This window comes from Penicillium canariense (assembly GCF_028826845.1).
Source record: "Penicillium canariense strain IBT 26290 chromosome Unknown utg000007l_segment0_segment0, whole genome shotgun sequence".
NCBI lineage: Eukaryota > Fungi > Ascomycota > Eurotiomycetes > Eurotiales > Aspergillaceae > Penicillium > Penicillium canariense.
In genome coordinates this window covers 1,792,077-1,818,517 of record NW_026622734.1, presented here as the reverse complement: position 1 = coordinate 1,818,517, position 26,441 = coordinate 1,792,077, and the positions used below count along the sequence as shown (strand labels likewise).

General features: G+C 37.1%; 4 protein-coding genes across 4 annotated transcripts; 3 read left to right on the top strand and 1 right to left on the bottom strand.

Annotated features, from left to right (window-relative positions):
* Nucleotides 1-455: 455 nt before the first annotated feature.
* Nucleotides 456-1,689, top strand: N7482_009674 (FPP/GGPP synthase family protein; the record flags this gene model as incomplete). The annotated part of the gene is made up of 3 exons (XM_056691798.1): nt 456-575; nt 703-1,017; nt 1,075-1,689. 3 exons carry the CDS (start codon nt 456-458, stop codon nt 1,687-1,689), a joined length of 1,050 nt encoding a protein of 349 aa, XP_056539504.1.
* An 884-nt stretch (nt 1,690-2,573) lies between these two features.
* Nucleotides 2,574-4,112, bottom strand: nscD (prenyltransferase nscD; the record flags this gene model as incomplete). The annotated part of the gene is made up of 2 exons (XM_056691797.1): nt 2,574-3,953; nt 4,026-4,112. 2 exons carry the CDS (start codon nt 4,110-4,112, stop codon nt 2,574-2,576), a joined length of 1,467 nt encoding a protein of 488 aa, XP_056539503.1.
* A 665-nt stretch (nt 4,113-4,777) lies between these two features.
* On the top strand, nt 4,778-7,098 carry N7482_009672 (uncharacterized protein; the record flags this gene model as incomplete). Its single annotated transcript, XM_056691796.1, has 2 exons — nt 4,778-6,469; nt 6,526-7,098. 2 exons carry the CDS (start codon nt 4,778-4,780, stop codon nt 7,096-7,098), a joined length of 2,265 nt encoding a protein of 754 aa, XP_056539502.1.
* Nucleotides 7,099-7,503: 405 nt separating this feature from the next.
* N7482_009671 (uncharacterized protein) lies at nt 7,504-7,911 on the top strand (the record flags this gene model as incomplete). Its single annotated transcript, XM_056691795.1, has 2 exons — nt 7,504-7,526; nt 7,728-7,911. The coding sequence occupies 2 exons, from the start codon at nt 7,504-7,506 to the stop codon at nt 7,909-7,911; spliced, it is 207 nt and encodes a 68-aa protein (XP_056539501.1).
* Nucleotides 7,912-26,441: the final 18,530 nt, after the last annotated feature.

Sequence of the window (26,441 nt, the reverse complement as noted above, 5' to 3'; positions counted from 1 at the left end):
TGTCAAATACCACATGCCCCCGATTGGAGGGTGAAGGAAGGAGAGGATTGAAACACAAAGGGGCCCCCGTGGCATGGTGGTGTACTTTCGTGGACTGTCGGGCCAAACAAAGACCAGTTTCGGGCCCGAGGGCAATGCCACGCTCCGACTGGTGTTTCATCGGTCGGGATCGCCCCGCGCCCGCGGCCTTTGGGGCGGGCGCCTCGTTTGGGGGCCTCTCGGCCTTTGCGGAAATTAGTGTGATTGGGTCAAGGTAACAGGGATAACAAGGATAGCTGTCTTTTCCCGCCCTTACGACTTCCAGTCCGAGACAGCGTAGGCAGCGTAGACACACTGTCCGCCGGACTAAGGCTCAAATGCCCTAGGCTCCCGCGATCCGAGTATAAGTGTTAGGCAGCATTCGTTGGCGATGGAAAACGCCCCAAACTCTCAAGATCGATCCCACCTGCAAGGAGATGGCTTCCGCCCCTCTTACCAGGTTCGAGGGAATTTTCCCGATTCTGGCGGATGATATAAAAAAGCAATGCATTGAACAATACGGCCTTCCGGTTCGGGTTTGGCAATGGTTCGAGAAGGTATTGATGCACACACTGTCCACCATCAAAGCCCTTTCCCTTTTCTTTGCATGTGCCCATGAAACTCTCTGGTGGAAGCATTTCAAGTCACGATGTTGATTATTTTTCTGTCGCTCTCTTGCTGTAGTCGTTAAGTCACAACGCCCTCGGTGGAAAATGCAACCGCGGACTCTCCGTCGTCGATACGGCGCGGCTCCTGCTGGAGCGCGACCTGACACCAGAGGAGTATTTCCATACCGCTACCCTGGGTTGGATGATCGAGTTCCTGCAAGCTATGATGCTTGTTCTTGACGATCTCATGGACGCCTCCAGTACGCGCCGCGGCAGGCCATGCTGGTATCTTATGCCCGATGTTGGCATGATTGCTGTCAATGACGCCCCTATGATCGAGAGCGCTATATATATCTTATTGAAGAAACATCTCCGAGATCATCCAGCATATGTAAGTTTGACGACCTCGGATGGCACTATTCGTAGCCTTACTTCTTGTTTATTCTAGGTAGATATGGTGGAACTGTTCCATGACGTGTCTTTCCGAATCGAATTAGGGCAAACTTACGACATGCTGGTTGCCCCTCAAGACTCAGCGGTCGTCAATTTTGCAGGTTTCAACCAAGACACGTACAACGGGATCGTCGCCTACAAGACGGCGTACTACAGCTTCCACCTGCCCGTCGCGCTCGCAATGCTTTACTGTGGCTGTGCCTCTCCTAGGAACATGGAGCAGGCCGAGAGCATCCTTGTGGCCATGGGGACGTACTTCCAGGTTCAGGATGACTACCTTGATAACTTTGCCGACCCAACCGTGCTCGGCAAGGTCGGCACTGATATTTTGGACGGCAAGTGCTCGTGGTTAGCCGTCCAGGCGCTGGAACGGTGCAATGCTGAGCAGAGGCTGCTCTTGGAAGAGAACTATGGCCGGAAGGAAGCCGCCCACGAGAGGAAGATTAAGGATCTCTACGATGAGCTCAAACTCGATGAGGTATACGCCCAGTATGAAGATGCCAAGGTGGCCGAGATCAGGCAAATGATTGACGACGTGGATGAATCCGAGGGCTTGAAGAAGAGTGTATTCACCGAGTTTTTGAGGAAGATCTATAAGAGGAACAAGTAGTAGGCATAGCAACGATATATATATACTCGTTGAGGCGACATACTCTAAGAATTGACGAATACGATGTTTTTGACCTGTCTATGGACCTGTTCCCTTGAAGAGGCTCGTTCCTCTCGGTCATATGCCCCGGGCTACCACCTATCCTTAATCGTCACCTCTCTGCCGTCGTCCGCCGAAATTGATGATACTTAGGACGGACGCCACAACATGTAGTCCGCCACCACTATTCAATATTCCGGAGGAAAACACGCATCTTCCGCATTCCCAAGCACCGAATACTAAGTCGCAGTGGGGACCAATTGTTTTTATGTCATTTCCTTAGAAAACTGTTCTCCAAGCTGGGTCTATAAAGACCAGTAGCTGGGGATAGGTACGCCGAAATAATTCAAGGTCCTCAATTCCCTCGATACCCATCTGCTGCCATTTTCTTCGTTCTCTCTTCGTCCGCGCATAATTTCAATAGGATCAGTAAGATGGCGGGAATTGAAACTACTAAGGCTATTGGATCAACCACACTATTCTCAAATGTTGCTGGCATGTTGCCAATACCAATCCACCATATTGACAATTACAGAACGATGATTGTGGAGACACATGGAGCAATTATCCTCATGCGCGGTCGGGTTTGCTTGAAATTGACCCAGCTGAGCTTGAGAGAGTAAATGTATATGCTATGACTCATCCGATTACGGTGGTAATTGTGCGGGCGATTCTACTTGACTACCTGCACTAGAATATCAAGCTACTAGGTGATGGACTCGAACTTAGAGGTGATAAGAGCAGAATGACATCCTAGCTTTATTAACAGCCAAAGAGAAGCGGGGAATAAGTTAGTAATCTAGGTAGAACGCAAGCCCGATGTACCGGTTTTGCCCCCAACCCGATCAATGCGAGTCAAAACGGCTTCGTCTATGACCTTTTGGCGAGAGCTCCCCCTCAATCTGCGCAAATCTCCTATAGACCTGTGGGAGAAAGTAGGACGTAATATCAATCTCATCATTCTTGATAGCCAAGGCGAAGAAGGCTTGGAACCCGCGCTTGGTTCGCAGCTCTTCCTCGGTGACCATCCCGCGCACTACGTTGATGTACGCCTGTGCATCTCGACCTTGTCCCCGGCGCTCGAGGAAGCCAGTGACCGCTTGAATCGCAGCTAAATCACTATCCGAGTGTTTGCTTACATCGACTTGCATCTTCACGTGGGGTACGGCGTATTTGGGGTGGATGTCAAAGTAGAAAGTTACTCCGCTGATGTTAGCGTTAGCGACAGCCCCGCTGCGTCCGTTTGGAAGACCTGGTCGACTATAAACGCATGGAAGAGCTGTCGGCTCGTCCGAGGTAGGGAAACCAGCCTCCAAACCTCGAAGGCTGTACCATAGCTCCCGCAGCTGGTCGAGCGTGCGTTGTGGTGCAGGCTTCCTTCCTCCGAGAGTCATCACAGCTGCAATGTGATCGAAGGAAGCACTGCGTGTAGTGACGTAGACCTTGAATCGAGAGACCTCCGGGTTGCAGCAGTCAATAGCAGTTGTGCCCAACACTGTGAGGAGATTTCCATGTGGATCTGTCTCGATGAAATCCCGAACTGCATTTAGACAGTCCAGGGACACATCCTCGCCATAGGCATCGCGCATGGCCCTCGGGAAGACACCATGGAGCATGTTTTGAACTTGTGACGGAGCACGGGTCATCAAACCCGCCATGACATCCACAGTATGACTATCGGCGGCGGTCTCCAGACCCACGAGGATTGAGGACCCCGCAGCCTTGCGTGTTGCCTCATCTGTGAGGCTTGGTTTGATATGAGCAGCAAACTTCCACAGGAGAGACAGGTCGGTAGTCGGGAACTTATTCCCAAGCTCCCACAGCATCTCCTTGGCGGCGATCTCATTTAATGGGTCCGCTGGTGTTCCCGTCAGAGACCCCATGGCCTCCATGTAGTGGCGGATTAATACTTTGGAGCCTGGGCCCGTCCCCCATCGCCAGCTGTAACTGATAGGAGAACCATCACCAATACCGGGAGCGATGCGGCTCCAGAATTGGGGGACTGCAGCCACGGCCTTTGGGCCCAGCCGCGGCACGACATAGAAGCGGTGGAATAGCAACAGCTCGATCTGGCGCTGCTCCGGGTATCGAGCCTCGTGCAGCATCCGCGCCACTTGCGAGCCGGTCACTTTCCACCAGAATGAATGATTTTCATCTTTATCTGGGATGAAACGGGATAGAGTATTGAAAATGCCAAGTTGTGCATCCAAGTCCAGTGGCTTCGACTGTTGCGTAAAGACGAGTTAGTGTTTACCCCAAAAATAATCACAAGTGGGGCTATTGGAATAGGGACTTACCAGGATGTTTTCTACCCCTTGACTCGGAGACACGTTGTTTTCGCTGCTAGCAGCGCTTGCGTGATCAAGCAGAACTGAAGGAGCCATTTTTTCAAAGGAAAAAACCCCGTAACAGTACTATGTGCACTACTGCGAACTGGAATGACTTGTAACTATTGTGCGCTCTGCCCGCTTCTGGGCAGTTGAATGTACAAATGGGTTAGACAACGGAAACAGATATGAATGAACCAACCTCGATATGTTATAGATGCCTCGTAACGTTGCTAGGGTCTGGCGTGGTGAAGGAGGGAGAAATGGGGGGCGCATATCGCTTTCCGCTCGGGTTTTGCTATACACCTGGTGCTGGTTGATACATCGGGCTTTGCGAAGTAGCTCCGATTCGCTTAGCGCTCTCGGGTTTGGTAATCTTACAGAGCAGAGGAGATACCTTGTGATGTTCCCCGGTCTTTTTCAAAGGGTCGGTGCCTAATTCTAGAACCCTTTATTTCGATGGTAGCTGGGGCCAACCGATCCCAGTTGGGGGCCAACCTGTCCCCGTCGGGGGCCGACCTCCGAGACCCTAGCATGGTACGGCTTACTTCGGGTACAGGCGCAATGTGCGGTAGGACGTCAGTAGCCCCCAGAGTGAGGGTATAATTTTTAAAGAACATCTTCAATGTTTTTTTTTCTCATTTGAGACTCCGGTGCTGAGTTGCTCCTGCTTATAGATATATCCGAGCAATGCAAGCTAGTCACTTCCACCAAACGGCAAAATGGCGGGGTTTCAAACGTGCTACCCGCTCGTGAGCTGGCTCCTTGCAACTTTTCGAGGGTTTCGAACAACATTGAGCGGATTGCTTCTGGCAATTAGGAGTGAAATCCGGTTCCATAAAATCGATGCACACTATGACAAGTCAACGATTGGTCCTGTGCCCCCTTCAACGCCAGAGAGTCCTCTAGGCATTACCGACAAAAGTCCCTCAGCAAGTGACTTTCTTTGGAAGCACGACTCTCCCCAGAATACCCAGATCTGGGAGTTCCTGCAGCGGGTGAACACCAAATACGGCAGATCCTTCCAGACTTATGAGGAGCTTTCCCGCTGGTCCGTCGATAATATTTCGGATTTCTGGGCCGAGGTATGGGAATATTGCGGAATTCGACACTCTGATCCATACAAGCAGGTTGTTGACAATGCCGACCGGATGTGGCCGAGGCCCTCCTGGTTCCCAGAAGCAAAACTCAACCTTGCAGAAAACTTGCTATACCCCACACGGGAGGTTGACGAGCATTCCTTGGCCATCATCGCCGTGACAGAGACCACCCGAGAAGAGGTCACATGGAAGGAATTGCGAGAGCGGGTTCGACAGTGTCAAGCTGGTATGAAGGCCATGAATTTGCAGGTCGGCGACCGAGTTGCTGGATTCATCGCAAATCATACGAATGCATTGGTGGCCATGCTTGCAACAACCTCACTCGGCGCCATCTGGACGGCCGTAAGCCCTGATACAGGCGTTTCTGCGGCGCTTGACCGTTTAGTGCAGATTGAGCCAGTACTCCTGTTTGCGGATAACGGCCTCATGTACAATGGCAAGAACTTTTCCGCTTTATCGAAAGTCAAGGAGATAATAGCAGCACTTCCTTGCTTGACAGCCGCGATCATCTTGCCGACTTCACCCTCGGAGCCTACTGATTTTGATACACCGCGCGGAAAGACCCAGGTGATGCCGTACAGTGAATTTATCCTTCCTTGCAGCAGCCGAGAAAAGCTCGATTTTGTCCAACTCCCGGCTGAAAGCCCTGTTTATATCCTGTACAGCTCTGGAACCACAGGCGTACCCAAATGCATTGTCCATGGAGCTATAGGAGCGCTTCTGCAGCACAAGAGGGAGCATGTCATCCAGAGTGATATGCGCCCGGGAGATCGACTCTGCTTTATTACCACGTGTATGTGGATGATGTGGCACTGGCTCGTCTCTGGCCTTGCATCTGGCATCACCGTGGTTTTATTTAACGGGTCGCCGTTCCACTACCGATCCGCCGATGGGGAATCCATCAAGGATAATCTTGCGATGCCAAAATTGATCGATGAGCTTCAAATTACCCAATTCGGTACCAGCGCCAAATATTTGTCTATTCTTGAGCAGGACGACGTGATGCCCCGACAATGTGACCTGACGCTCAAGACGCTCAAGGCTGTCTACTCGACAGGGTCGCCCTTGGCACCGTCGACATTCCGCTACGTCTACAGAGCCTTCGGCCACGTAAATCTCGGATCTATCTCTGGGGGGACAGACATTATCGCCGACTTCGGTGTTCCTTCTATGCTGAACCCAGTATATGCGGGAGAGATCCAGGTAACCAGCCTTGGCATGTCAGTTAGAGCTTGGGACGTCGATGGCAATGACGTGAGTATGACTGGAAACCCTGGAGAACTAGTTTGTGTCAGGCCTTTCCCTAGTCAACCGGTAAGTGACATGACATATTCTTCCTTATTCAGCTGCCTTGACCTGAAATTACCAAGACCTTCTTGCTGACCAATTCCTCTGCTCAGGTCAAATTCTGGGGCCCAGATGGAGAGCGAAAGTACAAGGCATCGTACTTTAATCGCTTTGAAGGTGTCTGGGCTCACGGTGATTTCATCCGTTTCAACCCGCGGACTGGCGGCCTTGTCATGCTCGGTCGGTCTGATGGCATCCTTAACCCAAGCGGTGTACGCTTCGGTAGCGCAGAGATATACAATCTTCTCCTGGCCCAGTTTACACACGTCATCGAGGACTCCCTTTGTGTGGGCAGGAGGAGGGAACAAGACACCGACGAAACGGTGATCCTATTCGTAAAAATGAGGGACGGCCACGAGCTGACCCCACAGCTTGTTAACGGGATAAAGGATGCTGTGCGGAAGGATCTTTCTCCTCGTTACGTCCCTAGTATCGTAGATGCTTGTCCAGAGATTCCAGTGACACCCAATGGGAAGAAGGTGGAGGTTTTGATAAAGCAGATTCTGAGTGCGACTAACAAGAAGGTTGGATATAGTAGAAGTGTATCCAATGGTGATTGTTTGGACTGGTACCGGGAATGGGCGGAGAAGCATTGATGTGTTGGCGTACTGAGTATGTTGCCTGTTGCAGTTCCAAATTCAAGTTGTACCATGGACAATTTCCAACCTTCTGTCGTACCGCTCTGTAGTCTGTTTTAGAGGTGATAGAGAAAAGCAAAGGCACCATCATGTTTTCATCGAGAGCTAAACTGGTCACAGTGATCCGGCAAAGTAAAGCGGCAAAGCATTCCAGATATTTTCCAAGTATTTAAGAGCTAAAGCCCAGATTAAACGTATAAATTCCAATCTTAGAAAGGATTATCAGAGTCCTTGCGGTGATATTAAGCACATACGACCATAGGGTGTGGAGAACAGGGCTTCCCGTCCGCTCAGCCGTACTTAAGCCCAAAGCCACACCCATTATAGTACGCAGTCAATCCTCAGTGCGCCCTGAGCCCTAAAATGGCGTGGGATTTGGTCTTAGGGTGAGTGTGGGTGATATGGGTGAGAACTTTAGAGACTGGGGTGATAGAGGTGAGAACGGGGTGAGAGTGGGTGAGAACATGGCGAGCATTCTCACCCAGATCACCCAGGTCACCCACTTTCCCTTTTCCCCTGACTCTGGGCCATAAATATGAGCCCAGGGCGCATGTACGATCTGTTGTTGTTTTTCCCTTAACACTCAGCCATTCGAAGAAGATACTCCCGAAAGACTTCCAAAAGAAACTCGATGAAAGAATTGCACGTGCTGCGTCACGTGGCTTCACCCATAAATATCAGAATGAACGGGGACACGAAGACAACTCCATATGCCTCAAACAGCTTGCTCCGGCTACTCTAAAGAAGTATGAAGATGCAGCAATAAACTAGGCATTGTAAGTTATGCTATCTATAGGTATAAGTCGTGATACTTATATCAGCAAATAAAGACTTTCTCGTAAAGAGGCGACTATTTGTAAAGAGACTACTTGTCAGGGTAGTGGCCTGTCAGTCAGGTAAGGAAGAAGGTAGCAGTGTGAGGGTGCCAAAACTGTTTCTTGAGGATCCCTCAAGACCCCTCTGATCTCAGACTATTTAACATGCGATAGCACTTAGGCCTCTTCATCCGATCTGGTTACATGATGCGAGCTGAGCATCTTAGAAAAAGCAAAGAATGGAATATGCAACCTAGGAGCGGGGTTACAGGTAGGTGTGCAGACGGGCCGGTCCTCCTGGCGAGTCCCCCACGAGAGATCGCCGATCTCCTCTCGATTTAGTGTCCGCGAATGAGAGAAGGAATGGCCTCATGGCCGGAATAGAAAGGGGCAACATAAAAGAAGCTCATAACACTTTTATCCGGGGGCCGCCCCCCCGATAAGAACATCAGATAAAAATGCATTATTTCTGCTTTCTTCTTATTTTCCCTGGCCTGGTTTTCTTGATTAAATAGACTCTCTTCCTTGGAATTGAATTGCCTTATGACACTTCTTGCGAAAAAGAGTAAGATTTTAGAGCGATGTCCTTCAGCGTGGGAAGATATGTCGAAATATGTGGAGTGGTAACTTACCACTAAGAACGGGCTTATTCATTAAGCGCCTAGGTTTCTTATATTTTTGTATATAATACTAGCTTACAGAGAAACTTAGGCTTTATAATAGCCGAGTATCGGCCGTACGGACAGAAATACGTCCGTACAGCCAGGGGATAGCTATTTAATAGGTAATCCCCCTGATTTTCTATTATTATTAATCTAATCAATTATCTCTCGTCCTATTAGATATCTTTTATACTAGCCTATACAGAATTAGCCTATTCTGTTAGTTATAAGCCCGAATATATACTAAAGTATTAAGATATAATTAACGAAGACTGTTACTCTATATCTTAATAGTAAGAGCCTTCTTACCGCCGAATACCCCTAAACGATAGTACAAAATCCTAGAAGAGATTAATAAGGATTTAGACTAGAGGAGATACTGTTAGGATTACGGTAAAAGATATATATAAAGATATCTAATAAGACTAAATCTTAAGTAATTTAACCTATCCTATAGGACTAGCGGTTAAGGACGAAGGCCTAGTAAAGGGTCTAGATTAGTTACTTTAAAACTAGAGCTATCGAAAACGACCTTTAGGAGTATCTTAACCCTATAAAGATAGATATAGAGATTAAAGAGCTTCTAAAGAAGGCTCTTTTACTACTAGTTAGTAAGATTAATAAGAATATAATAGATAAAGTCGACCTTACCGATAATAAGTATAAGAAGTATATATATATTCTTAATAGATATAACTATAAAGAGGCTAAACGAGTAAGGACTACCTAAGCTTTTAATAGGTTTAGTAATACTATATCCTATTTATTAGCTATAGAGTACTATTATATATTTATAGGCGTTATCTCTACTTATAAGAAACTAGTAAAACTAAGATAGGAGTTTATATAGAAGAAAACTAACTATATAGAAGACCTCTAAAGATAGTAATATTAAATACTAATATATCTATCTAATAATATATCTATCGATAAATAGTTAACTATCTAGATATCTCTATATAAAAAAACTAAAGCTATAGATATACTAGATATCTTATATAGTCTAATACTTACTAAATTCGCTATTAGAGACTTCCTCGGAGCTATCTAGGTCTAGGATAATCTCTTCTACTTAATCTAGAGTAATAGGTTAGAGATAGAGAATCTTATCTTTAATAAGATTATATCTATATACTATATATAATAAAGTCTACTAGAGCGTTTAGGAAAGGAAAAGACTAGAAAACTAGCTATATTAATATTAGATAGCTAACTAGAGATAATATCTAAGTAAAGAAATACTAAAGATTAATAAAATACTAAAAATTATTAGAAAGATAAGAAAAAGACCCTCTATATATATAGAAGAAACTATCTCTAGAGATTCTACTATTATATTATTAAAAATATTAGGCTAGATTACTAGAAGCTATAAACTAAGATAGAAGAACTAGTCGTAAAGGCTATTAAGAAGCTTAGTAAATTTAACTAAGAGAAGATTGTAAAGATTAAAAAGGATAGAGGTACTACCTAGGCTACTATCTAGCTAGTAATAACTAAAGAGATATAGGGATCGATTAGGAGAGTAGCTATATATATAGCTAATATATCCTATTAGGTTAACTAAATAGCTAAGAGATATCTTTTTAAGGACTCTTAGATACTAGACTTAGGAGTAAATATCTATATATATAACTACTAAAGAAGTTTTAAAAGCCTTACTAAGGAGGAATTTACTATTAAAACTAGTAATAGTAACTCTATTATTAAAGATAGAGGAATAGCTATCCTTTAGTTAATAGACCTAAAGATAGGTAAGAAGCGAGAGATAGTAATAGAAATACTATATATATCTAATTTCTATATAAACCTACTATCCTTTAGCTATATTAATAAGAAAAGTTTTAAATTCTATAGTAAAATCTCTACTATTATTAAGAATAAAATACCTATTAGAGCGTTAGAAAAGAGATATAATCTTTATATTATAGGAAATACCTAAGATAGATAGAAACTACCTAAGAGTACTCCTCTAGTAATAGTAATAGATTATCCTAGGTATAGCTAAAAATCCTTTATATCTATTACTATACTAAAGTAATAGTATTAATAACTTACCTATATATATAATTAATAGATTAAGAGGCTTTTAGAGATAGTCGATAGTATCGAGGTTAAGGGAGATACTATAGATAATATAGAGTATAATCCTAAGAGATATAAGATCTATTAGTATAATATAGCTAAGAGATAGATATCTAGGAGACCTATAGTAAGAGTCTAAGCAAGCAGTAAGGCTGCGTAGGAAGTTATATTAGGATAGTTGATATAGGTAGGTGTGATATAATAAAGATACTCAGAAGGGGAAGAAAAGATGTGAAGGAAGCTTAGTTCAATTCTTATTTAGTTAGGAATTTTGTGGGTATTTATACCTGAGCTCGGCTGGCTGGCCTTAGGCTATAGTTTATATAATATTGGTTATAATTGCATCATCTCGGCTATAGTTGTATGTAATCGGCTAAGGTTGCCTATGGTTATATCATTATGATGTAGTTATGTTATAGTTATAGTATCATGATATTGGTCTAGATCATTTGTAATTGTATAGTGGTAGCTATAGTCTTGAAGTTGTATGATCTCGGCTATAGTTGCACATTATCGGCTAAAGTTACCTAATAAGCTGTTATCTTTGATAAGATATCTAGCCGAGATATCTAACCGAAATGCCTCACCAGATTTTATATATCTTATAGGTAGGCCCTGGTGGTAGGTCTTTATGAGCCCTATTATGAGCCCTATTAGTAGGCCCTGGTAGGCCCTATATCTTAGATGCCCCCTTAATCTATATAATCTTTATAGATATATAGATATATAGATTAGTATATAAGATATAGATATATAGATAAATATTTTTATATATCTGTCAAGTTGGCCAGCCTTTTTAGTTCTTCAAATATAATTCGACTAAGATTTTTAGTCAATATATCAGCTAGCTGAGTCTTAGTAGGTATATGGGTTATTTTGGCTTTTTGATTTATTATAGCTTCTCTTATAAAATGGTATTGTATATCGATATGTTTTGATCTTTTGTGGAATTCAGGGTTATGCCCTAGCCTTATAGCACTATTATTATCTACTAGAAGTAGTGGTATATTAGCTATGTAGCTAAGATGTAGTTTTGTATTTATATAGTTATATAGATCAGATATATATATAGCTTCTTTTATTGTTTCTTTCATAGCTATATATTCAGCTTCAGTAGAGCTTAGGGCAACAGTTTTTTGTAGCTATAAGGTCCAGCTTATTGGGTTATTAATAGCTAGATTACCTGATAGGCTAAATATATAGCTAGTAGTTGATCGTCGGGTATCTAGGCATCTACCCTAATCACTATCAGAGTAGCCCTTTATATATAAATTTTACCCCGAGTAGTTATATTTTAGGCCAGTATTTAGGCTATATAGTAGATATTTCCATATTTTATTTAGTGCAATAATATAGTTATGTGATGGATTACTTATATATCTTGCATAATAGCTAACCGAAAAGGTTATATCTAGCCTAGTCTTTAGGCTAAGAAATAGTAGGGATCCAATTTCTTTTTGGTAGTTTTTTATAGTCTTTTCATCTGCTTTATTTTGATTTTTCTTTAGCTTAATGCCGGCCTCACCTGGCGTTTGGCTAGGTTTGAATTTATTATATATATCAAATTTATTCAGCAGTTTTTTGATATAGTCCTTTTGATCAATATATATCTCTTTTGATATATAGTCAATTTTGATATTATTGCCTAGAAAAGTTGATACTTTGCCTATCTCTTCTAGTTTGATATATTTATTAGCCTTTATAGCTATTTGTCTTATATATGCTATATCAGAGTGTATAAATAATATATCATCAACATAGACTATTAATATAGCCTTAGTTTGATGGTTTATGAATATTCCTTCATTATAAGGTAATATATTAAACCCTAGGGTTTTAGCTATAGTAGCAAAATATTGATACCATAGCCTAGGGCTTTGTTTTAGGCCATATAGTGCCTTCCTTAGGTGGCAGCATTTATTTTTATATTTTTCATTATTATATAGCCCTTTAGGTAATATTGTGTATATATTAGTATTAATATCAGCATGTACAAATGCATTTTTGACATCATATTATATAATATGCCAGCCTTTATTTACTGCTATAATTAGTAGTATATACCAGGTTTCTGTGCGTATTGTAGTAGAGAAAGTTTCTAGGAAATCAATACTAAGCTGTTGGTAAAATCCCTGTATAACCTATCTAGCTTTATATCTTATAGTTTAATTTTTATTAGTTATATAGTTATTTTTAATTGGTTGCCCTTTATTTATAGGTTTTTTCTTAAAGACCCACCGGCCTTTAATTGGTGTAATACCTTTGGGGATATCTATGATATCATAGGTGTTTTGATTCAATAGTTCTTTATTTTCATCTAGACAGGCCTTATACTATTGGTCTTTTTCATTTGATCTCATGGCTTGTTCAAATGAGCTTGGTTCTTCTATAGTTGTAGAGGATAGTATATAATCTATAGTATTTTTCATATAGATATTTTTGATATAGATTGGCAGTGTAGTATCCTCTATATTATATATATATTCTTTCTCTATGTTATATTGATTTTTTGATATATTATTTTGGTTATTATATTAGTTATTGGGTTTGTATAGGGGTATTTGGATCTCAATTTTATGTGTTGGTAAAGCATCAATCATTTTTTGTTTATTTATATTAGTTTAGTTATTTTGATCAATATCAATATCCTTAGTTATTTGGTTGTGGTTATTTTCCTTAGCCTCAGCCATAGGGTTAGGTTTAGGGATTAGGGGTTTTAACCCTATATCTATAGGCTTAGCTATATCTGTTTGATCTTGTAGGAATTTTCCTTCAAGAATTATAGCGTCTCTTGACTATACAGTTCTTTTTAGCTTTATATCATATAGCTTATAGTGTTTTTGATCACTATAGCCTACTAATATAGCTATATTCTTACGTAGAGCAAGCTTTTCTATATATTTATTTATATGGTAGTAGGCTAAAGAGCCCCATATTTTTATATAGTCAATTTTGGGCGTTTTGCCCCAATATATTTCATATAGTGTCTTATAGCTAATAGCTTTATGTGGTGTTCTATTATATATATATATAGCCGCTAGCAGGGCTTCCCCCAAAGCTTTTGGTCAGATTTCGAGTATATTAGTAAGCATCTAAGCTTATTAAGCAGTGTAAGGTTTATCCTTTCAATTAGCCCATTAGGCTCTTTAGTATATATAGGTGATTTTTGATGAAAGATACCATATCTTCTTAGTGATATAGTGAATTTATCATTAATATATTCAGTGCCATTATCAGTGAAAAATTCTTTGATAGTAGTTTTAGTCTGATTTTCTGATAGATTTTTATAGTCTTCAAAGCTTTGGTAAGCTTGATCCTTTAACTTTAGCAATATAATATATAGGTATCTAGATTTTTTATCTAGAAAGGTTATATAGTATATATAGCCATCAAAGGTCTTAGGGCTAATAGGCCCGCCAATATCGCTATGAATTCTTTCGCCTATATCAAAATCAACCTGATCTATTAATCTTTTATTGATAGATCTATCATATTTAGATAGAAGGCATATTTCGCATATATTATCAATATAGTTAGATATATCATCTGCCGGTATATCAATATTTGATTGGTCTAATATTTTCTTTAATGGTATTAGGCCAATATGGCCTAGACGTTCGTGCCATATTTTTATAGTGGTCTTTTTATCAGATTTTATAGCTAAGATAGCTTCAGATCTATCACGCCCTTTAGGGCAGATAATATCAACAGTAGTTTTATATAGGTTATCTTTCTTATAGCCTATAAAGGTTATTTTCTTCTGGTTATTTTTCATAGTATATATATATGCTTTCTTTTTGACAAACAAAGACATAGTGTTATCTAGGCGGTTAGTGCTGAGTATATTGATACCTAGCTCTGGTATATACAAAACATTTTGAATCATATAGATATAGTTGGTATTTGTCTTAACCAAAATATTACCAATATATCTTATTTTGATGGATTTAGCTTTTCCCTATATAACAGTTTTATTAGTAGATATATAGCTATAGAAATATTGCAATTTAGATATAGCATAGATAGTAGCAGCAGTGTCAATAATAAAATCAACTTTTGGTAGATAGTGGCCTATTTTGATTAAGTTTTGAATATCTCTCATTTTGGCCTTACTTCTATTACGCTTTATATCATCTGATATAGCTATATTAGTATATATTTCTTCTTGGTATATAGGGTTATATATAGGGGTATTTACCTCTAGGTCAAAACCTCCAAGGTCGATATTAATATCGTTAGGGCTTATTTGATCAGTGTGAGATAGGATATTGATTTCTTCTTCATAATTATCAGATTTCTGGCTATTGATATCTGATTCGATTAGATTCATGAGGTTATCTGGTTTCTTTTGATTATTTTTGTTGTTTCGATTGTTATGGGTATTTTTAGTAATTTTGTTCGATTTATTTGCTTTGTTTAATACGTTTGGTGTTTTCCACCCAGCTGGGCGTTTATCTGTATGCAAAAACCAGCAATTATCAACAATATAGCCAGTTTTCTTGCAGTTAGTGCAAAAACGACTATTTGACGTTTGTTGTTGTTTTTTGAATCGATTTGATATATTATATAGCTTTTCGTCTGATGTTTTGCCACGTGCCTCGTCAATTAGGCTAGCAAATAGTGATTCGACGTTATAGGCTTTTGGGTCCTTTCGGATTAATTGTATAATGTTTTGTATGAACCCTTGATAGTCTTCGTCTAGACTATTCAATATCCAGGCTATAATAGCCTGTTCTGGTAAGACCAGATTTTTGGATGAAAGGTCATCCAATAATAGTTTAACCTTATTGAGATATTCTTCCATAGTAGAAAAATCAGCCAATGAGGTGTTGAAGAATTCTCTTAGGGTTAGATACTCTATAGTGAAACCCTTGGGGTTATATAGCCCTTCTAGGGTTTGCCAGGCCCTATAGGCATTTTCTTCGTTCTTTAGATATAGTAGTGGACCTTTGGCACAAAATATCCTGATACAGGCTAGTGCCTTTTGGTTCTGTTTAGTGGTAGATATTTTCTCCTCCAATATAGGGTCAATCAGATCATCTTTGATCAAGACAGCCTTTAGGAGAAGAGACCATTCAACGTAGTTCTCTGACCCAGTGAGCTTATCAATCGAGATTCTTCCGATAGATAACATATTGGATGATATATATCAATATATATCAAGGTATAGGAGATCTTAGTAATATATAACAAGATATATAATGTCTTGGTATATTATAATAAGATATAAGATATCTTGATATATTATAAGATGAAATAGATTTTAGTAGAAAGGTTCGGGCTCATAACCTCTAAGCAAGCAGTAAGGCTGCGTAGGAAGTTATATTAGGATAGTTGATATAGGTAGGTGTGATATAATAAAGATACTCAGAAGGGGAAGAAAAGATGTGAAGGAAGCTTAGTTCAATTCTTATTTAGTTAGGAATTTTGTGGGTATTTATACCTGAGCTCGGCTGGCTGGCCTTAGGCTATAGTTTATATAATATTGGTTATAATTGCATCATCTCGGCTATAGTTGTATGTAATCGGCTAAGGTTGCCTATGGTTATATCATTATGATGTAGTTATGTTATAGTTATAGTATCATGATATTGGTCTAGATCATTTGTAATTGTATAGTGGTAGCTATAGTCTTGAAGTTGTATGATCTCGGCTATAGTTGCACATTATCGGCTAAAGTTACCTAATAAGCTGTTATCTTTGATAAGATATCTAGCCGAGATATCTAACCGAAATGCCTCACCAGATTTTATATATCTTATAGGTAGGCCCTGGTGGTAGGTCTTTGTGAGCCCTATTATGAGCCCTATTAGTAGGCCCTGGTAGGCCCTATATCTTAGAAAGAGAGTATATCTTTAGAAGATATAGAAGGATTTATTTCGATCTTATTTAGTTTACTACGGCCTATAATAGCTACTACTAGATAACTTATATATATATTAAAGGTATCTAGCTATATATAACTATTTCTTATAAAAGAAAGAATAGCTATTAATCGGTAATTATATATTTTATCGCTATACTAGAGATATAGCTAAAAATAATAATCTAGGTATTTAAAAGCGACTATAAGAGAGCGTCTAGAAAGATAGTAGACGATTTCTATCTAGATAGAGATATAATTATCGAGTATAGTATTATTAGAATACCGGAAACGAATAGCTATAGTAAATAATCTAGGAGGATAATTATCGGAGTAGCTAGAGGGCTTCTTATAGAATTAGGCTTATCTAGAAACCTCTAGCTAGAAGTAGTTATAGTAGTAATTTATATTATTAATAGATCGCTTACTAGGCTACCTAATAGCGAATAGATTATTCTATATATTAAAACGATATACTAAGACTAGAATCGGCTAAAATTCTACCTAAATCTATTAAATCTCTATATATATAGTTATAGAGTATATATATACCGCTAGGGTGTCCTAAGGATAGCTAAGATAGAAGATTATATAGAGATTAGCTATCTCGTTAGTTATATAGCTTCTAATATATAGCGAATCTAGTTTCTATATAGAGGAGCGATTAGGGAAATATATAACGTAGTATTTAATAAGAATATTAAATTTAATCCCTAAGAGTTTTAGGTTAGACTATCCGACGATATTATTAATACCCTACCTTAGAATATTAGCCTTAATAAAGAGGAAAATAGTTAGCTAAATATATATAGTAAAAAGCTCGTAGAAGAAGTAATAGTTATAGAATAAGATATACTACTAATATAGGATATCTCTTAGCTAAGTATATTAACCGAAGAGACGATAGAAACTTAGAAGGATAGTTAGAAGGATAGATAGGTAGTCTATTAGATACTATCCCCTATACCGTCGGTAACGTAGGAAGTATTATAGCTAGTAGGGATCTCTCTATCTCTAATACTAGATATACCGCTAGGGGTATTTCTAACTAAATTTTATTAAGAGACCCCTAATAAATAGCTTTAGGATAAGCTCTAAGAATATATAATACTAAGAGCGCCTAGAGATATCGATAGGATAGTCTTATAGACTAATATTATTATAGATATATACTAGAGAAAGGCTCTATAGGGTTATAGCTATCTTATAATAATATAGGACCCTAATAAAAATTATAATAGAGTATTAGCTATATATATAACTAGCTTAAACCCTCTATAGCTATATTAATAGCTATACTAGGACGACTTATCTCCTATACCTATAAATTAGCTAGAGATAATAAAATACCTATACTATAATATATTTATCGCTATAGTATCGCTAGAAATTAAAATACTAGACCGAAAAAAGATATACTAAGAGATCGACCGCCTAATAGACTAAGATATCTAGATCTTACTATTAAAATAGGTCTTTATATATAAATTTAATAGTAATAGATTCCTAGTAAAGTATAAGGCTAGAATCTATATATATAGAGACCTCTAAGCTATTAGTAGTAACGAAAAATACTTAGTAATATTAGTAGTATAGATAGCGAGGTCTATTTTTATACTAGTAGCTATATTCGACCTAGATATCTATTAGTATAATATTATTAATATACTTCTAAATAGCCTACTAGATAAAGAGATCTATATAGAACTACCTCCTAGACTATTCCTTTAGGGAAAGAAGAAGAGAGTCTAGAGGCTTATAAAGGCCTTATATAGCCTATAGAAGTCTCCTAGGCTATAGTAGTATAAGGCCTTTTAGGTACTTATTTCCCTAGATCTCTATATTATCTAGAAAGATTCTTAGCAAGCAGTAAGGCTGCGTAGGAAGTTATATTAGGATAGTTAATATAGGTAGGTGTGATATAATAAAGATACTTAGAAGGGGAAGAAAAGATATGAAGGAAGCTTAGTTCGATTATTATTTGGCTAGGGATTTGATGGATATTTATATCTGATTCTGGTTGCCACTGGTTGTCACCAGTTGCATAGTATTGGTTGCTATTGTATGGTTATGATATAGCTTATGATATCGTTATGATATAGGTGGCTGCTATGTAGTAGCAGGAGGTAAATTCATGATAAGATTTCTAGCCGAGATATCTGGCCGAGATATCTAGCCGTTTTAACCACATCAAAAATATCTTATAGGTAGGTCCTATTAGTAGGCCCTTGTGAGCCCTATTGTGAGCCCTATTGTAGGCCCTGGTAGGCCCTATATCTTAGATGCCCCCTTAATCTATATTATCTATATAGATATATAGATTAGTATATATAAGATATAGGCATAGGTATATATATATAGATTAGTATAGATATAGATATAGTATTGTTATAGTATAATTATAGATATATAGTATAGTTATGCTTTAGTATAGATATAGATATAGTATTGTCATAGTATAATTATAGATATAGTATAGTTATGCTTTAGTATAGATATAGTTATAGTTATAGTATAGGTATAGTATAATGTAATATAGTTAATATAGTATAGATATATAGTATAGTTATGCTTTAGTATAGATATAGGTATAGTTATAGTATAGGTATAGTATAATATAATATAGTTAATATAGTATAGATATATAGTATAGTTATGCTTTAGTATAGATATAGGTATAGTTATAGTATAGGTATAGTATAGATATAGATATAGTATTGTCATAGTATAATTATAGATATAGTATAGTTATGCTTTAGTATAGATATAGGTATAGTTATAGTATAGGTATAGTATAATGTAATATAGTTAATATAGTATAGATATGATATATTATAGATAATATTATATAGATATGATATAGTATAGTTATGATATATTATATATATAGTATAGTGTATATTTTTATTAATATCTACCTATATAGGCTAGATATAGTATTATTATATATTTTCTTATTAGATATATTACAAGCCTCATCAATTAGGCTAGCAAATAGTGTTTCAATAGTATAAGCCTTTGGGTCCTTTCGGATTGATTGGACAATATTCTGGATAAAGCCTTGATAGCCTTCATCTAGGCTATTTAGTATCCAGGCTATAATAGCTTGGTCTGGCAGCTTCAAATTTTTGGATGAAAGGTCATCTAATAATAGTTTGACCTTATTGAGATATTCCTCCATAGTAGAGAAATCGGCTAGTGAGGTGTTAAAAAGTTCCTTTAGGGTTAGATATTCGGTAGTAAAACCCTTAGGGTTATATAGCCCTTCTAGGGTTTGCCAAGCCCTATAGGCATTTTCTTCATTTTTTAGATATAATAGTGGGCCCTTAGTACAGAAAATTCTGATATAGGCTAGTGCCTTTTGGTTTTGTTTAGTTATTGATTTTTTCTCTTCTAATATAGGATCGATTAGATCATCTTTAATTAAGATAGCTTTTAGGAGAAGAGACCATTCAATATAGTTCTCTGACCCTATTAGCTTATCAATTGATATTATTCCAATAGATGACATATTGGTTGATTAATATTGATTAGTATTGATTAATATTGATTGATATTGATTGTTATTGATTGATATTGATTGATATTGGTTGATATTGGTTGATATATATCAAAGTATAGAAGATCTTAATAATATATAATAATATATAAGATATCTTGATGATATAGAGTGAGGTATAAGATATCTTGATAATATATTGTAAGATATAAGATATCCTGATAGTATATAGTAAGGTATAAGATATTTTGATATAATATAGTAAGATATAAAATATCTTAATATAATATAGGATGAAAAGTGATTTTCAAAAGTTTTCAGAAAGGATGATTCGGGCTCATAACCTCTTAGCAAGCAGTAAGGCTGCGTAGGAAGTTATATTAGGATAGTTAATATAGGTAGGTGTGATATAATAAAGATACTTAGAAGGGGAAGAAAAGATATGAAGGAAGCTTAGTTCGATTATTATTTGGCTAGGGATTTGATGGATATTTATATCTGATTCTGGTTGCCACTGGTTGTCACCAGTTGCATAGTATTGGTTGCTATTGTATGGTTATGATATAGCTTATGATATCGTTATGATATAGGTGGCTGCTATGTAGTAGCAGGAGGTAAATTCATGATAAGATTTCTAGCCGAGATATCTGGCCGAGATATCTAGCCGTTTTAACCACATCAAAAATATCTTATAGGTAGGTCCTATTAGTAGGCCCTTGTGAGCCCTATTGTGAGCCCTATTGTAGGCCCTGGTAGGCCCTATATCTTAGAAAGATCTTTATCTTTTTATTAGTAATAGAATTATTATATTCTTCTATATTAATAATATTATTACTATTAACTACCCTATAAAATAGATAGCTATAGATAACCTATAGAAGAAGCTCTATAAGATATAGGAACTAAGGGAAATAGATAAAGTGTAGTAGTTCTTAGGGATATATATCCTTAGAGATTGCTAATAGAAGGCGTTTTAGCTATATTAAGATTCCTATATCTCTTTAATAGCTAACTAATATTATCTTACTAAAAGCTATAGGTATAATACCCTCCTCCCTAAGATAATAATAAAGCTATATAATAGTATAGCTATACTAGAGTAGATTTATTAATACTAATAGAAGATTAGGTCTATCTAATATATTACTATAATTAGTTAACTAGATATAGCTAAAGCTACTAGAGATCTAGCTTAGTTTCTAATAAACCCTAAGCCTAAATATCTCTATACTATCGATTAAGTTATCTCTTACCTCTACTAGATAAAATCTAGGGCTATTATATACTATATATCCTTATATCTATTAAAACTATATAGAGAGATAGCGGAGATATAGATCTTTAGTAATATATCTTTTGTTAATAACTATAATTAGAAGAGCTTAGAGGGATATATCTATATAATATATAGTAGACTAGTTAATTAGAAAGCTTCTAAATAGATAACTATTATTACTAGTACTACCGAAGCTAAATTATTAGCGATCTTATTAGTAAAGAGATCGCTAGATATATAGACTCACTTATTTAAAACGATTAATTACCTACTAAATTAACCTATTACTTTAAGATATAATAACTAGTAGACTATCGGTCTATTGTTACGCGGTGCCGACTGGTCACTGTAAGTTAGAACGTCGGGTTATACTCGCCTAGTTCTAACTGCGGATTCCAAGAGTATCTCGCAACCGTACCGTTGCTATGCTTAGCCTTACGTCGGGTTCGGGTCCTGTTGAGTATCTTGTAGAACGTGCTAGAGGTGCGCGCCAAGTAGGTCAGTTACTGAGTGTTGCTACGAAGTGAGCTCCCCTGCTTATAGGTTGGGTTGTCTTAAAGGTAAACTGTGAAGTAGAGTACTAAAGGTAGTAACTAAGTAACAATGTGTAATTGATCGCGAAGAACTAAATACGTAATACTAAATAAGTGTCCTTATATATCTAGTCCTTCGTGATAGTATAAGTGGTAGATAGTAGAGTAGTAGATGAGTCTTGGTACGATCTACCCGTCTACCTATCTACCTTTTTACTACTAGAGGTTACGTATAGTTTTACTAGTACCTAGCACTTAGGGCGTAATCTAAGTACGGGTAAAATAGTAGCCGTTTCCTACGTTACACTAACTACCTTATTATATAAGTAGGTATAGTCCGTAGTAGTTAGCTATAGGCCGTTTCTGGTTCTCTTTCCGGAACGTCTTAGGGCCTTCCGGGGTATACCTAAGTATACCGAAACGTATATAATAACGCTACTCTTTAGCGTCCGTAGACGATTAGTTTACGGTTGTTCTTTAAATAACTACGGTCCCTACGTCTTCTTAAGGTCCGTAATATTATCCCCTCTTTTCTAGTCCTTTATCCTTAAAGGGTTTCCTTTTAAATGTTAGTACCCCCTTAGGTAAGTATAGTGTTTTTCTGTTTTTCTTCTTACCCCGTTATATCCGTTTATTATGCCTAAACGTAAGGCTAACTCTGTTCTTAAAGGTATTCCTAAACTTCCTATTCTACGCGATTAGGTCGCTAGTTATATTCGTTAGGCTAAATATATTATTATAAATAGCTTTATTACGTCTATTCCTTACGATTATTATCGGGAATCTAGTAAAGAGTATATAATAGATCGGAGTCATCGATATTCTAAGTGTACTTCTTACACTTACGTTAGTCGGACGTATAAACGAGAGTTTTATACCGGCCGGGAATAGGATTTATTACGTTACGCTAAGGATAAACTTTCCTCTAATATTAAAAAGAATAAAAATAAACTCGACTTATTAGAACCCGAGTTAAGCGATTTATAGTCTCATCTCGCAGAGCTATATTAATAATTATTAAATAAATAAAAATAGTATTAGGAAGCTATATCTTAATAGCGTCGTTTACGAAAATAAATAGCCTTCCTTAAGTAAAAAGGTTTTAAAATATTAGAATATAATACTAAATTATTAAGAATTCTTAATAAAAAGACGTCGTCCCTAGAGTAGGCTACTCCTTCTACCCTTAAAGTTTAGTAGTTAGCGTCTATTGCTAAGAATCCGAACTTTAATTAGATATTTTAGGAGATTATTTAGTTACCCTTATCTTTCTAGGATAGTTTAGACGTTTCCGGGCTAGGTAGCTCCTCTTTCGTTAATAGAACTATTAAACTAGCTAGTAGTAGCCTATTAGGTTCTTAATAGGTTCCTATATATTTTCTAAGGTATTATATCCTTACTATTTTACGAGGTAGTAAGGTTTCCCGTTAACTTTATCCGTTACTAGGATTTCCTCGACCTTATATTCGTTCTCCGTTTCTTCCTCGATCTCTATATTAGTAGCGACTTCGGCGTTTCTAGGTACTTTTTCTAATAATAAGATATAAAATATTATATAGATACGTCGTATGCTCTCTAGTAGCTTTAGTCGATAATTAAGTAGTCCTGTTTTTTCTGTAATTTCGAATAGTCCTAGTTTAAGGTAATCGAGTTTCGTATTAGGTCGTCTAGTATAAATATTATATCGTAGGAGATAAACTTTCTCCCCCTCTTAGAAGTCCGGCGCCTCCTAGCGTAACTAGTCGTAGTAGAACTTTATATATATATTAAGAAACTCGATATCTCTAGATAGTTAAAGATATAATTACTTTATCCCTATCGCTAATAGTCGTAATAATTCCGTAATTAGTCGTTTACTGATAGGTTCTCCGATAATTATAGGATTAAGCCTATAATTTACGAAGAATAGTGTTTCTTTAGTCGTCGAGTATATAGCGTTATTATACGCGAATTACGCTATTAGTAATAATCCTATCTAATTATTTTATTAGTAGTTTATATAATAACGTAGGTATTATTCTAGGGTCTAGTTAACTTATTCTATTTATCTATTAGTTTAAGGATAGTATACGGTAGAGAGTCTATACTTAATACCGATCTAATCCGTAAGTAATTACTATATATTAGATATAAAGAGTTTATCTCTATCCGAGGTAATCTTACTCGGTATTCTATAGTTAGCGAATATATATCTAAGTAGTAGGTTAGCTATTATCTATACGTTAATAGTTTCGGTTATTAGGATTATATATACGTATTTAGTTAGTCGATCTACGACTACTATAATTATATTATTCTCTTCTAAGATAGGTAATTTTATAATAAAATCTATAGTAATCTACTCCTATAGTTAGGTCGGTGTTTCTACTACTTATAGCTCTCCGTATAGTATATATCGAGATAGCTTATTCTATTAATATAAGTCGTATTACTAGATATATTTTTTAACTTTTCTATATATCGCTAGGATATAGTAGTTCTATGTGATTTTCTCGATTATTTTTTCGATTCCTAAATATCCTTATATTAGTTCGTCGTAGTATAATTAGATAATCTTAGTCTGTAAGTTTCTAGGAACGTATACTAAGCTATAAATATAGACTAAGCTATTTCTAGTTAGTACAGTGTTATTACCTAAAATCTTCTGTATTAATTCATCGTTAGTTATAGCTTCTCGAATCTTCTATAGCTATTTATTATCCTATACTTCGCTAGTTACTACGAGGATTTAGTAGTTATAGATAATATATCCCTCGTCGTTCGTAGTTAAGATAGTAGGTACTACTTCTTTAGTCCTAAGTTCGTAATCTAGTCGTCGACTTAGTACGTCTACGACTACGTTTTTAGTTCCCTTATAGTATACTATCTTAAAGTCGTACTAGGCTAAGGTTTCTGCCTATCTAGCTTATCGTCGTATAAGTTTTTTCGTTATTATAAAGTATATAAGGTTATAGTAATCTATCCGTATAATTACGGTATATTTCGCTCCTTCTAGGTACACTCTCTAGGTTTAGAATACTAATACTATAGCTAATAATTCCTTATCGTAGATATTATAATTAAGCTCTGCTAGGATTATTTTCCGAGACTAAAAGGCGATAGGTCTAAGCTTACCGTCTTCTCCTAGTTATATAAGTTATACACCGAGTGCGAAGTCTAATACGTCGGTTTCTATAATAATTAGTACGTTATAGTTAAAGATTATAAGAATTACCTCTCCTGTTTTCTTATTATATATTTCTTTAAGTTCTATAAACGACTTTTCTGCTTCGTCGTTCTATTTAAATAGTACCCCTTTTTTAGTAAATCGGTAGAGTCTAGCCGTATATTATAAGTATTTCGGAACGAGTTTTCGGTAATAATTAGCTAATCTAAGGAAGCTCTAGACGTCTTTAATATATATCGGGGTTAGCTATTCGAGGATACTCTTAACTTTATCCTATTCTATCCCTAGCCCGTCGGGGCTAATAGTATATCCGAGGAAACTCGTTTCCTAAATATAGAACTTGTATTTCTTGAGTTTAAGTGTAACTTTCGTTTCTTTTAGCTTCTGTAGTACTTTCTTATTATATTTAAGATATTCTTCCTTAGTTTTAGAGAATACGAGGATATTATCTAGGTATACGATAACGAACTCGTCGAGATATTCTTCTAATACGGTAAAGATAAAGCGTTAAAATAATACGGGTATATTAGTAAGTCCGAAGGGTATAACGGTATATTCGTAGTGACCGAACTTAGTCCTAAATGCCGTTTTCTATTCGTCTCTTACCTTAATTCGAAGTTAGTTATATACGTTAGTAATATCGTATTTACTAAAATATTTCGCTCCTTAAATAATATCTTATATCTCGCTAATTAGTAGTAGCGGATGTCGGTCTTTAATCGTAATATCGTTGAGTTATCGATAATTAACGTATATCCGAAGTTCCCCTCTTTTCTTAGGTATAAATAGGATTAGGTATCCTACCGACGATTTCGATTTTCTAATATTTCCTTTCTTAAGATTATCCCTAATATATTCTTATAGTATTATTAACTCTTTCTACGATAGTAGGTAAATTAGTATAAACCTTAGTTCCTCGCCTTCCTTAATCTTAATCTTATAGTCGAACGGACTATATTCTAGTAGCTCGCCGTCTAGTAGTAGCGTAAATATATCCTAGAATTCGATATATTCCTCGGGGATCTTATATTCTTCTTCTAGCGCTCCCGTAGCGTAAAAGGATATTTCTTTATTACTAATAAGGACGTATTCTTTAAGTTCCTTATTAGTTATATCTAGTCGTTATTCGGTTATCGCGATGTCCCTAATATCAGTTAATCTCTTATTAGGCCTGTCTCCTGGCCGAAAACTCCTTTTAAGTTCTTTTTTATAAAGGTTCTTATAAATATCTACGTTCCCTTCGCTAGGTCTCTTTAGCGCTTTTCGTGTCTTATCTCCGGTCTATATCTCGCTAGTTTATCGGTAGTCGTATCTGTCGAATAATATACGTCCCTATTACTAATTAATAGCTAGATTATACTTCCTTAGCTATAGTACTCCGAGTACTATATCGTATTCTCCG